The sequence below is a fragment of the Eulemur rufifrons genome, chromosome 7 (genome assembly GCF_041146395.1).
Source record: "Eulemur rufifrons isolate Redbay chromosome 7, OSU_ERuf_1, whole genome shotgun sequence".
NCBI lineage: Eukaryota > Metazoa > Chordata > Mammalia > Primates > Lemuridae > Eulemur > Eulemur rufifrons.
Window position 1 is genome coordinate 135,503,586 of NC_090989.1, and position 13,806 is coordinate 135,517,391.

The 13,806-nt window shown below is 42.5% G+C and overlaps 1 protein-coding gene across 7 annotated transcripts in view; it reads right to left on the minus strand.

Moving 5' to 3' along the window:
- The window catches only part of SLC4A7 (solute carrier family 4 member 7), a 112,349-nt gene extending 111,235 nt beyond the window's left edge, over positions 1–1,114 (minus strand). For 4 of the 7 annotated variants that reach the window (XM_069473329.1, XM_069473327.1, XM_069473332.1 and 1 more), the window contains exon 1: positions 810–1,114. In XM_069473329.1, coding sequence (XP_069329430.1) covers positions 810–869 — 60 coding nt within the window. In that variant the 5' untranslated portion in view covers positions 870–1,114. The remainder of the gene's footprint in view (positions 1–809) is intronic. The other 3 variants (XM_069473330.1, XM_069473336.1, XM_069473334.1) reach the window with 1 other exon arrangement.
- Positions 1,115–13,806: the final 12,692 nt, after the last annotated feature.

Here is a 13,806-nt window from a genome sequence, read left to right on the forward strand (position 1 = left end):
CACAAATGGGAACACTGGCCTCTACAATGTCCATCCATTCCCCTCCAAGCCCGAAGCCAAAGCCAGGAAACGCGATTTTGTTAGGATGATGAAGAGAAGGAGTAGCAGAAGGCTCGGGACCCCCTTCACTTTCCACTTGGCCTGCGAATACTCCTCGGGTTCAAGCCAGAAGAGAAAGCAGACCTGGCAGGCAGCAGCGAAAAGCTGCCCTGGCCGCAAAGGCAGGCGGCTAGTCCACGCGGCCGGAGAACTCACCGAACAAAGCACACCGCGGACCGGGTGGGGAGACTCGGAAAGAGGGGGAAAGATTCACACCAGCTCTTCACCACTGCCTGGGCTAGAGACAGGTGGAGCCGCGATCCTCCTTAGAAGGAGAAGAAAGATGTGTTTTCGAGGGGCTAATCTGAACTCCAGCGCCAAGGCAAGTGGAACCGGGACCCCGGCAAGGGAGAACGCTGGGAAATAGGGCAGGCCAGCGCTGCGGAGAGAAAGGAAGGGATGATGGTTGGGGTCCAAGGCGGCCCCTGCCGGGATGCCGGGGTCTCACCCGAGCCAAGCCGAGGATGCCCGTGGAGCGCAGCCGGCCGCCCCGACTCGGGCCTCCCCGGCGCCGCCGCCCGCCCCCTCGCACCCGCGCCCCAGGCAGCCACACAAAGGGGATGGCGAGGCGCGCAGGCGGCCGGGAGGTGGAGGGAAGCGGGGCCTGGGACGAGGTGGCAGAGACGCGACGCCCGCCGTGCCCCTGCCTTTGTCTGCCTCGCTCCGCGCCCTCCCCCCGCCAAGGAGCCCCACCGCCGCGGCGCCCTCACCCTGCTCGTTACCCGGGTGAGTAGCGGTCTCATCTGCTCGCCGGCCCCATCCGCCTCCATGGCCGGCCGGCCAGCCTGTAGCTACCGCTACGGTGCTTCCCCGCGCGGTCTGCCCGCTGCTGCCGCTACCGCCGAGACCCCGGTGCGCGAGAGGGAACCAACGTGAGACTGTGCGCGAGGTGCGCACTCGTGGGGAGAGCCGGGCGCCGGGCGCGGGAGACGCGGGGCGCGCGTGTGCGCGCTGCGGCCGCTGCCTGGCTCTCGCGGGGGAGCGAGGCCGCGGTGCGGAACATGGAGCGAGAACTGAGCGAGCGGGAGGACCGAGCCGGGAGAAGGCAGCCGCGTAGGAGGAGGGGCTCGGGGGCGGGGCCGCAAGCCGTGACGCGCGCACCGCCGGGGTCCCGCCCCGACACGCCCCTCGCACCGCCCCCTCGGGTCACGCCCCCTGCCAGTTTGGCACCACCGGCCTCCTCCGCGCCCGCGGCCCCTCCGGGAGGCCACCCGGAGATGGGGCGGGAGGGAGGCGGGAAGGACACTTGTCCCAGCCAATCGACGGCTCGAAGGGTTTCGCAGCCCCCCCCCACCTCCTCAGGAGGCCCCGCCCCTCTTTGTAAAGGCTTAATTGACCCCGGATGAGACAAATTCGTTTTTCGGGTTGGAAGCTCCCTTGACGTTCGGAAGTGGGGTGGGGCGTCACCACCTCCCTTGGCCCCTAGGGACGCCACCCCTTTCCTCCAGCCTCTAAAGAGAACTGAGATCACCTCACGAGAACCTCCAAAGGAACTACCAGGTCTTCACGACTCCTGCAAGTTTCTTTTCTCTCAGCCCAGTAGCCATGAATCCAAACTCAGTCACTCTGAAAGAGGGAGTACACCTGCCCAGGTATCCTCGAGCGCTTGCCCCGCTGACCGGGTACCACAACAGTTCCCACACTTCTTAGTCCGCCCTATAGGGCTTCTCTCAAGTATCTGTACCTGTAATTGGGATGATGTTTATACCTGCCACTCAGGGTCGCTGAAGGATTAAGTGGATTTCTATCCTTAAAAGTACTTGGCATGTGCCACACTTATTGCCATTTTTGTTAACAGCGTTCTCTTGGGTGTTTAAGAAAGATAACAAAAGGTTTAGCTGAGAAGAGCTAAATCCGTGCCATGGAAGGAAATACGTCTGTATATTTCAAGGGTCTGAAGCACACATTCTATCCATTTCCAACAGGGTCTTAGTAAAGTTCTTTGTTAAGTATTCTGTATGACTTGTTCCTTGTTTGGGCCCTTATCCCCTTTTGTCCTAAATTTCCTAGAATCACTTTTAGGCTGTTCTCGCACTTGTACAAAAGCAGATGTATCTCTATTAATAACAGCTACTGTATAAAGAGGCCTACAATTAGACATTGACATTCTGCAAACATTCTCTAATCCTCACAATACTACAAAATGTGTTGTGTCCCCATTTTACAGATGAGGAAGCTGAGGGTCACAGAGATAACTGACTTTAGGTTCTAGTGAGTGGAACTGCTCTTTCTGTCCCACCATCCTAATGCCTCACTAAAGTTGAACAACAATAAGAAAAGAGAAAGAAAAGATGAAACAAGAATGAAAAGGAGGAATATGAAGAAAGAGGGGAACTGGGGGAGAAAACCTCCTAGTTTAAGGCATCAATCAGTTGTGCCCAGGCCATCATTCTCTAATTTGATATTATATTGAAGAATTTGTTCTGGGCTCTCTTACAATGCAGTCCCCTCCCATGAAACTGTAATAAGTATTTACAGGACACCCTTTATTCCCCTTTCCTTGCTTTATTTTTCTACATAGCATTTATCCCCTTATAACAGTCTATATATTTTATTATGTTCATTGTCTACACACACAAAGACTAATGTGTGTTCCATGTAAGCTTCATGTGGCAGTGATTTTTTTTTGTCTGTTTTGTTTGCTGTTATCTCCCTGTGCCTACAAGAGTGCTTAGCCCCTATAAATGCTCAGTACATGTGTTAATTGAACGAATGAATGAATAAATGAATGAGTGGGGGAAAACATCTGTTATTCTTAAGACCTAAGAGCATCGTGGGTGACATCTGAGGATGTAGCCAAAGTAGTTACAAGAACAAAGTAGGAACCAAAACCTTTGGTACCAGAGTTGAATGTGCTAACCAGTCAACTTCAAGAAGGGCTTAAAAATACATGCTTGGCAGACTTTGCTAAACAATGAGTTTCTCTTCATCTACCTTGTGAAAAGAAAAAAAAGTGAACTACTGGTTTATTCAATCCACAAATATTTTTTGAGTGACTTCTGTGTTGCCATGCCATGTTACCGCTCCTCACTTCATCCTGACTGATAGAAGAATAATGTAGTGAAGGTCTGAATTATAAAATTTATCACCCTCGGTTGCAACCAAAGCTCATTCCAAGGTGATGGTGTAATGAATAAGGAAGATAATGTGTTAAAATTGCTTTCATGCAAATGGACATGGCTATCAAGTGTTCCAAGGTGCTGAAAGGCTAATTGTTTTCTTAAGTATTTTAAATATTCATCTGAAATGTGGCACAGGGAAACATTGGTTAAACAGAGGTGAATATGAACCTAAATTCATCACTACCAGTGAAATGGTAGCACCTAAAATTAATGAGTTTTAGTTGTATCCTAAATTCAGGACAATTCCTGCGTTTCTGGAACGGTAGGTAATACTAGCAGGGACTTGGATACACCCTGGCAAGATCTCCATCCTGAGGAGTGAACAGTTTTCCTGAGAACAGTTCTCTATGAGCCAGGGCATATTTTGTAAATTTAGTAATATTTTGTCATTTTGAGAAGCCTGAAACCATTCTTAACCTTTAGCAGAGGATTCTTGGACAATTATGTGTATTTTTATTGCTTTTTCTTGGTCACTGCTGAAATTTAAATGTTTTTAATTATCTGATCCTATAAGGAAAACTAAAATCCTTGGAATGGTGTTTTCGAGAGCACCAGGGCAGCCTCAGTGAGGGAAAGACAAAAGGAAAATGAGTTAAACAATCTATGTTTTTTATTTCCATATGCTACGCATACGGATAGATTTTCAAAAAATAAAGAAATTAAAACCAAAACAGACCTAGTCCCAATCCCATGGATTTTGGAATACAAGACACTGATATATAAACAAATGTCAACAATGCAATGTGTGCAGCTCTAATACAGTCCTGGGAACCTCAATGAAAGAGAATGGGATGAATTCTGCTGGGGGTAGGAGAGGATTGGACTGCCCATTGTCGGAGGAGGATCTATTTGAAGGAGTTCGGAAAAGCTACAGAAAAATGCAGTAGATTTAAACTGATATATGAATGATGATGGTATATGTGGTATGATATGAAATACATTTGGGCTTTGTCCCAGGTTCCCATAATAGACCTCGTAAAATCTTTAGAATTTCCTGAGTGATCGCAATGTCTTTTGTTATTCAAAATGAGCCCCTTTCAAAACTCCTGAGTTTATGCTAATAAGGTTACTTACTGTGGGACACCTAGAAAACCCAGTCACCAAAAAGACCCAGATGAATTCCAAGGGAGCTCCACCTACCGATCTATGGGAAGGGAGCAGTAGGCTGGGCTTAAGCTCCATAAAAACTCTTGGACAACAAGATTTGATGAGCTTCTGGGTTGCTAAACATGTAGAGGTGGTTGGAGAGGGCATGAAAACTCCACACACCCCCACACCTTGCCCTTTTCATCTCTTCATCTGACTGTACATCTGTATCTTTTGTAAAATCCTTTCTAATAAACTGGTAAATATAAGTGTTTTTCCCTGAGTTATGTGAGCCATCCTGACAAATTATCCAAGCTAAGGAGGGGATCGTGAGAATCTCGGTTTGTAGCCTGTTAGTAAGAAGTGTAGATGACAACCACTACTTGTAATTGGAGTCTGAAGTGGGAGCAGTCTTGTGGGACTGACCCCTCAACCTGGAGGATCTGACACTATCTCCAGATAATGTCAGAATCGAATTAAATTACAGGCTACTCAGTTGGTGTCCACCAGAGATTGCTTGGGGGGGGGGGGCGGGGAACCCACACATCTGGTCACAGAAGTGTTCTGTGTTGAGTGTGAAAGTAGAGAGAAAAAACTGTTTTTCCTTTTACAATATAACTTCATAAAGTAAATGGGAAGGGGAGAAGGAGAAAGTCATTAGAGGCAGAGGTAACAGCAAGATCAACAACATGGATCTGAAGAGGCAGGGAGACAGCCCCAGGGTGAAGCCTGGCCTTGCTGGTGGCAGGGCTGATTCTGTGCTAGTTGTGTCTTTAGGCAAGTTACCTCACCTTGCCAGCCTCCTTTGTAAAGCTGTTTTTGGGGATGATGGTGTTCCCCTTCTCATGGGATTGCAATAAATATTAAATGAGAGCATCAAGCCCACCTACATATAAGAAACACTCAATAAATGTTTATTATTATAATCTGATTGGGAAACAGAAGTGGGAGAAGGGTGGGCACAGGTTCATATAAGGGAAAAGGCCTTATAGACCAGACTCCTGAGCTTTCATTCCCTTTTTTTTTTTTTTTTTTTTTTTTTTGAGACAGAGTCTCACTCTGTTGCCCAGGCTAGAGTGAGTGCCGTGGCGTCAGCCTAGCTCACAGCAACCTCAAACTCCTGAGCTCAAGCGATCCTCCTGTCTCAGCCTCCCAAGTAGCTGGGACTACAGGCATGCGCCACCATGCCCGGCTAATTTTTTTTCTATATATATTTTTAGCTGTCCATATAATTTCTTTCTATTTTTAGTAGAGGTGGGGTCTCGCTCTTGCTCAGGCTGGTCTCGAACTCCTGAGCTCAAACGATCCGCCCACCTCGGCCTCCCAGAGTGCTAGGATTACAGGCATGAGCCATCACGCCCGGCCTCATTCCCATTAAAATGAAAACTCCTCAAGCACAGGGACCATATATCTACCTTGTCAGTGGGAACATCCCAGAGTGCTTGGCACAGAATGGGCATCAAAAAATATTGAAGGTGCTGACTCGGGAAGGGGGGGTGGGGAAGGGAGGGATATATACCTACATGATGGGTGCAATGCGCACTACCTGGGGAACAGACACGCCTGGCGCTCTGACTTGGGGGGAAAGGCGGTACATGGGCAACGTATGTAACCTGCAATTCTGTATCCCCCATAACAATAAGATGAAATTAAAAAAAAAAAAATATTGAATGAATGAGTGAATGCTAAAGAAATTGGAATTTTTTAGACAAAATTGCACACTCACCATCAGAGTTTATTAAGGAGAGAAATGACTTGAAATGTGGTGAGTTTTTTTTTTTTTTTTTTCTAGAGACAGAATCTTGCTCTGTTGTCCAGGCTAGAGTGCTGCAGCGTCAACCTAGCTCACAGCAACCTGAAACTCATGGGCTCAAGCGTCCTCCTGCCTCGGCCTCCTGAGTAGCTGGGACTACAGACTCATGCCACCATGCCGGCTAATTTTTTTCTATTTTTAGTAGAGATGGGGGTCTCGGTCTTGCTCAGGCTGGTCTCAAACTCCTGACCTCAAGCTATCCTCCAGCCTTGGTCTCCCAGAGTCCTAGGATTACAGGCGTGAGCCACTGTACCCGCCGGTTACTCCTGACTGAAATATGCTAAAATTTAAAAGATTTAGTATACACACAAAGAAAGCAATCTCATTAATAATCCTCTATTGATTATATGTTAAAATGATAATACTTTGGATATATTCAGTTAAATAAGCATTAAAATTAATTTCACCTATTTCTTTTGACATATTTTAATGTAACTACTAGAAAATTTAAAATTACTTATGTGGCTTGAATTATATTTCTATTATAGCACTGGGTAACAAAGCATGGATTAAGGCAATAGCACAGGGAATGGAAAATGTAAGTCAGATATAAGAAATAGTTTGGGAGTAAAACTGATAGAATGTAGTGATTTATTAGGTGTAGAAGCTGCAGAAGGAAGAACCAAAGATGATCTCATGTTCATGGACATGTTGAATTTGAAGTCTTCAGGAGCATGTACCTGGAGATGGATAAACAGGTCTAGAACTGAAAACAGAGATCTGGACTAAGGTATACAGTCCAAGAAATTTATTTGTCTCCACTGAAGCAACAAAATCCAGGCTGGTATGCTCCCACATACTTTGAGAAGCTATTATTACTCAAAAAGTCATCCAGAGAGAAAGCGAGAGAAAGAGAGAAGAATGGAGACCATTAAGATCAAGCTACGTATGACACAGTCTGTGTGTACATATACAATTCACCATGTCACACCATCATCACCACCATTCCTCAGGGCACCTCTTCCTTGATAGGGACACTTTCTCTTCCAGACTTAAAAGCATTTTTATCTGTTTTCACTTCTAAAAAACTGTGGATAGAGTATATGTTCAAGTCTGTTCACTGGAAAATTTGTGATAGGAAAAAAACTGGCAATCCTCAATATGTTCATCAATAAGAGGGCTCGGTTAAATCTGTTTCAGTACTCCAAATGATGAAATGCCATTCACCATTAAAAAGAATGAATTAGATACATGTGTGACAAAGAAAGTGTTTCAAAATATATTATTAATTTATTAAGTTACAAAAAAAGAGAGCGAAGTGAATCAGTGGATGTACTATGACTCTTTTTGTAAAATTAAGAAAAGATTAGGCCAGGTGTGGTGGCTCACGCCTGTAATCCTAGCACTCTGGGGAGGCTGAGGCAGGAGGATTGCTTAAGGCCTGGAGTTCAAGACCAGCCTGAGCAAGAAGCGGTCAATAGAAAAATTAGCCAGGAATGGTGGTGCGCACCTGTAGTCCCAGCTACTTGGGAGACTGAGGCAAGAGGATGGCTTGAACCCAGGAGGTGTGTGAGGTTGCAGTGAGCTATAATGACACCACTGCAATCTAGCCCGGGGCAACAGAAGGCCAGGTGAGACCCTGTCTCAAAAAAAAATAAAATAAAATAAAATAAGATTAGCTATCTATATATCTATTCACTCTGGAAGTAAGTTAAGAACTTCTAAGAGAGCGTATCGTTGGAGAAAGTGAGAGTGCCTATTTTATTGTACTGTTCTTCATATTATTATATTTTAATGTCAATGAGAATTATATGGACAGTAAAAACAAAGGTCATATTTTGTTTCTTTTTTCATATTTTTCCATATTTAAAAACATTGAATTTTAAATGTCACATATATTTAAGCATAATGTTGGTGAGTTATACAATGGGATTTGACTTGTCCTTACCCACAGATTTTTAGAAATAACCTATTTGTAAGAGTCCTAAATTGGTATTTCAAAAATTTCCTTTTTATCATACTTACCAGTATACTATCTAATCAACAAAGTTCTCACTTAAGTAGAATAGAAACTTTTTATTATCTCAATATTATAAAACATCACCTTAACTTGAAATACCAATATAATTTAAGAAAAGCACCTTCTTGGGTTTAATTTTCACAAACAATTGTACTGGTTCTTCCCCCTTACTTTACATGTATAGATACAACCTCATTAAATTCAGTAAATTAATGGAAAAATGTTAAGGAAAAAAACATAGTCCCATTCCTGGGTATTTACCCAAGAAAATAAAACTTATATTCACAGAAAAAAAAAACCTACATACAAATATTTATAGTAACTCTATTAATAATAATCACCCAACTGAAAATAACACAGATATCCTTCAAGGAGAATTATGAATAAATAAGAGTTATGGATAGAAGAAAGTGAATGGATAAACAAAGTCTGCCATATCCATACAATGGAATGCTACTTTCCAACAAAAAGAAAAACTACTGATATAACAATATAAATGAATCCAAAATGAATTATGCTAAAGTGAAAAAAGGCCGACTCAAAAGAATCATTTCGTCTGTCATTTATATGACATTCTTCAGAAATGCAAAACCACAGAGATAGAAAACAAATCACTGGGCCAGGCGCAGTGGCTCACACGTGTAATCCTAGCACTCTGGGAGGCCGAAGCGGGTGGATCGTTTAAGCTCAGGAGTTCGAGACCAGGAGTTTTTTTTTTTTTTTTTTTTTTGAGACAGAGTCTCGCTTTGTTGCCTGGGCTAGAGTGAGTGCCGTGGCGTCAGCCTAGCTCACAGCAACCTCAAACTCCTGGGCTTAAGCAATCCTACTGCCTCAGCCTCCCGAGTAGCTGGGACTACAGGCATGCGCCACCATGCCCGGCTAATTTTTTCTATATATATTTTAGTTGGCCAGATAATTTCTTTCTATTTTTAGTAGAGACGGGGTCTCGCTCTTGCTCAGGCTGGTCTCAAACTCCTGACCTTGAGCGATCCACCCGCCTCGGCCTCCCAGAGTGCTAGGATTACAGGTGTGAGCCACCGCGCCTGGCCGAGCCCAGGAGTTTGAGGTTGCTGTGAGCTAGGCTGATGCCACGGCACTCTAGGCTGGGCAACAGAGTGAGACTTTGTCTCAAAAAAAAAAAAAAAAGAAAGAAAGAAAGAAAAGAAAACAAATCACTGGTTGCCAAGGGGTTAGGAGTGGGGATTGGGTATTTTTTTTTTTTTTTTTTTTTTTTTTTTTGAGACAGGACCATGCTCTGTCACTGGACTAGAGCACAATGGTGTCATCATAGCTCACTGCAACCTTAAATTCTTGGCCTCAAGCGATTCTCCTGCCTCAGCCTCCTGAGTAGCTGGGACTACAGGCATGCACCACCATACCCAGCAAATTTTTCTATTTTTTGTAGAGATAGGGTCTCACTCTTGCTTAGGCTGGTCTTGAAGTCCTGGCCTCAAGGAATCCTCCTGCCTCAGCCTCGCAAAGTTCTAGGATACAGACATGAACCACCATGCCTGGCCTAGGATTGGGTATTAAATACAAAAGGGAGTGAAGGAACTTTTGAGAGTGATGAAACTGTTTTATTTCTTGATCATGATGTTAGTTACACAACTGTATATATGCACTTGTCAAAACTTACAGTGTAATAAAATACACAAAAATTGGTGAATTTTACTGTATCTAAATAATACCTCAATGTATCTGGTTCAAAACAAAAAGCTACATATATAAAATTGATATATATACATTTTACAATCTGGGATTGGTGGATTATTTTTCCATTCACCTACTTTTATATATTCATGATTATACAGTGGTTCTATGTTGCTGTGATTTGAAAGAGTAGATCACAGCATCCTTAACAAAATAATACATTTAGGGTTTTAATTTTCCCATTTCAATTATTTTGTTTTTTTACTAATACATACAAAACTATTTGTCTGTTTCTGAATTCTGTTATGCATATATGTATTCAGAAGTACCTACGTTTATCAAAACTGAATACTGGAAGCATTTATCATGGTCAACTAATACTGTGAGTTAGGAAGGGTTCTAGAACTGACCCCTACACAGGCTAACATTAGTTCATTGTTTCTTTTGCAATGCTGATTTTTTCCAAGTCAGTTCAAAGTCATTGATCACCATCTAGCTTGTTCAGGCATCAGGCTCAAATGCTGTAATCTACCATTTAGTAACAGGTGGTGAGTACTAAATGGTGTACATTGGCACTCCAAGATGGGCCAGCAAATTTCTTTTAAAGATTGTTATATGCTTTGATTTAGGCAGTGTTCTTTAAAAGCCAGGGTCCATATCCGTCACACCCAGGTACACCTGGCTGTGGCTTATGTTTCAGTTGCTTTTAGAAGTCTGTTCCTCTTAGTACTTGAGCCAGGGAAACATTAGACAAATCTCTGTTGTTCATTTTATATAAAGAGAACCATTCTTTGTATATAACTAAATTTCAATAAACACACCTTTTATGAAAATTGACCCTTCAACCACGTCCATGACTAGGACTGCAATGAGTTTTGTAGAAGAACCAAAGGCGAAATCTAAAATCCCAAGGTCCCATTTTGAGAAGCACAGAAAAAAATACAAAAGACTATTTAAGGGAAAAAAGATGGAGGAAAAGATTTCTTGCCATAGAATCAAACTTCTCAAAACAAAATGTTATCATACATTCATGTAAAATAATTACTTGAATTGATTTGGATCATCCTGGAATATTCATAATTATCCTATTTTAAGATAACCTAAAACTGGCAAGATAAAGGAGACTTGGGTTCTACATGAGATTGGACAAATCAGTTAACACCTCTGGACTTTCATTTCCTCATCTATAAAATGGGAATAATTCAGGCCACAATCTCTTCTACTCAGTTGTAGCATTCTAGAGCTCTGAAAGACTAATGGTTTTTTGTAACTCATTTGACTGCAAAAACCTAACCAAACAGACATGAAGCTGTTTCTAATTTTTATCCCCTTATTGTGAATATTCATAGATCTCCTTGAAGAAATATTAATCTGTCTGATAACAGGATATTGTCCCCAACCCTGTTGAGAGTGTTTTATAACATACCTAACTGGCATTATACCACCTATATAAAATCTGAAAAGTTCTGGAATGTAAAAATATCTGACCCTAAAGCTTTCAAATAAAGGATCGCAAAGCTCTAATACTTGTTCTGTTTATTTCAAAGATGTTGCAAAGGCCAAATAAGATAACAGATAAGAAAATACTTGGCAGAATAAAGGGTACTGTGCCTACTTTAACCATAGGAAGCCCTGGGGATCCAAGTTTCCAGCTTCCCTTCTTCAGTGGAGAGGCTCTCTCCCCTGCACTAAAAGCAGTGTCCAGCTTCTACCAGTCCTACAGCTCCTTGTACTATCCCACACCCATGTTGTCCATCTCCTTAAAGGTCTCTTTTACAGACAGCTCCCTATGATGGGGAGTTCCTTTCCACCCAGGGCCAGTCTGAGTATCCTTGCTGTTCTGTAGCTTTGCTAAACTCAAGCTGGTAGTGAATTGCCAACAGAGAAAAGGGAAATCAAATCAAGTAGGAACTGAAGCCCTAGAGCTGCTTCCAAATGCTCTCTAGGCATCCTGGAGCCTTTTGTAATCTTTACTGCTTGAAGCTAAGTGTACTGGCACAATCTGTACTTTGTGTCTGCATGTGAAACAGTAGATGTACTTTCTCCCTCTTTCTTTCTCACTCTCACGCGTGCTCACACACACACACATATATATACACACACACACAAGCAACACAAGCCCTGGTCTATTCAAATAAATTATGGTTCCTGTCTTATAGCAACTGATTCATTTGGTGATAACAGCAAGTTCATCGCATGTCGGTGGGCAAGCTGACCCACGTGATAACCCCATGAAATATAATAAGGAATCCTTATAGCTTGGGATTAACTAGAACTGAGAAGTGGTCAGTTTTCCTTTTATTTAGTTTTCATTGAGGCACAATTGAAAGTTGAGAGTGAGGAGGGAAAGATGAAAAAGATACTTTATGGCCGGGTGCGGTGGCTCACGCCTGTAATCCTAGCACTCTGGGAGGCCGAGGTGGGTGGATCGCTCGAGGTCAGGAGTTCGAGACCAGCCTGAGCAAGAGCGAGACCCCGTCTCTACTAAAAATAGAAAGAAATTATATGGACAACTAAAAATCTATATAGAAAAAATTAGCCGGGCATAGTGGCGCATGCCTGTAGTCCCAGCTACTGGGGAGGCTGAGGCAGTAGGATCGCTTAAGCCCAGGAGTTTGAGGTTGCTGTGAGCTAAGCTGACGCCACGGCACTCACTCTAGCCTGGGCAACAAAGTGAGACTCTGTCTCAACAAAAAAAAAAAAAAAAAGATACTTTACAAGGTTTGAAGCTATAAGCACCAGCAATTTGTCTTTTCTTAAAGAAAACCAGAAAAAGAACTGAGAATTTGACAATGTTTTCATTCGAGCACTGAGAGTGTATCCCCTGCAAATGGGAATGTGTACTAGTGTTATCATTTCACCAAAGACTCACTAGCTGTATCTTCCCTTTAAATACCAATTAACAATAGTGCTTATAGTATGACTAGAGTTACAGACCATGGTCTCACTCATAAACTGCCCCCTGTATATAAAGATGGCATGAGTGCTCACTATCAGTAACACCTAGTCTTCAAGACTTCAGTGCATTAGCAGGGATGGATTGATGTGGCTCTTTTCATGTCCCATCTATGATATTCATTTATGAAAATAAGTTGTCAGAGAATACGACATCATGGAATACAATGAAGATTATTGGCACATCCATAAATCACATCCATTTCCCAAGGCTTATTGGTTCCAATGGATCCATCTAGCCATGAATAATGACTTCTCCCTCTGAAGACACTTCCTGGGCCTAAATTGGTATAATCTTCCTGAAAATTAATTTGGCAATATGTATTAACAGTCTCAAAAAAGAGCTGTTGGCCGGGCTCAGTGGCTCACGCCTGTAATCCTAGCACTTTGGGAGGCTGAGACGAGAGGATGGCTTGAGGTTACGAGACCAGTCTGAGCAAGAGCAATAGGAAAAATTAGCTGGGCATCTAAAACGGAAACAAAAAATTAGCCGGACATGGTGGTGAGCGTCTGTAGTCCCAACTACTCAGGAGGCTGAGGCAGGAGGATCGCTTGAGCCCAGGAGTTTGAGGTTTTGCTGTGAACTAGACAGACACCACAGCACTCACACTAGCCTGGGCAACAGAGTAAGACTCTGTCTCAAAAAAAAAAAAAAAGCTGTTCTTCAACACAGTAATTTCATACTAAGTCTGTCTTGTAAGATGAGTCACAGATATGGATACAGATTTATATACAAAGGAAGTTTATGCTAATGTTAAGTGTGAAAGTAAAAACTTAAAAACCAGCTAAAATCATAGCAATGATAAAATAAATGCTTGCTTATCCATATGATGGAATATAATGCACTTATTAAAAAGACATTCTAAATTTTATCAAGTTTTATTAAAAGATCTGGATATAAGCTTGATATAGAATATAATCTCAATTATAACTATGAATGATCAACTAAACATAATATATAAAAAGTTAACAATAAAATGATTGAAAGAAAATAGACTAAAATTCTAACAGTTATTATTGCTTGGAAGTAAGCTTACAGGTGATTTTTAAATTTTATTTTCCATAGGTTTCTGAGTTTTGAAAATTTCTACAATGTATAAATTACTTTTACATTGAGAAAA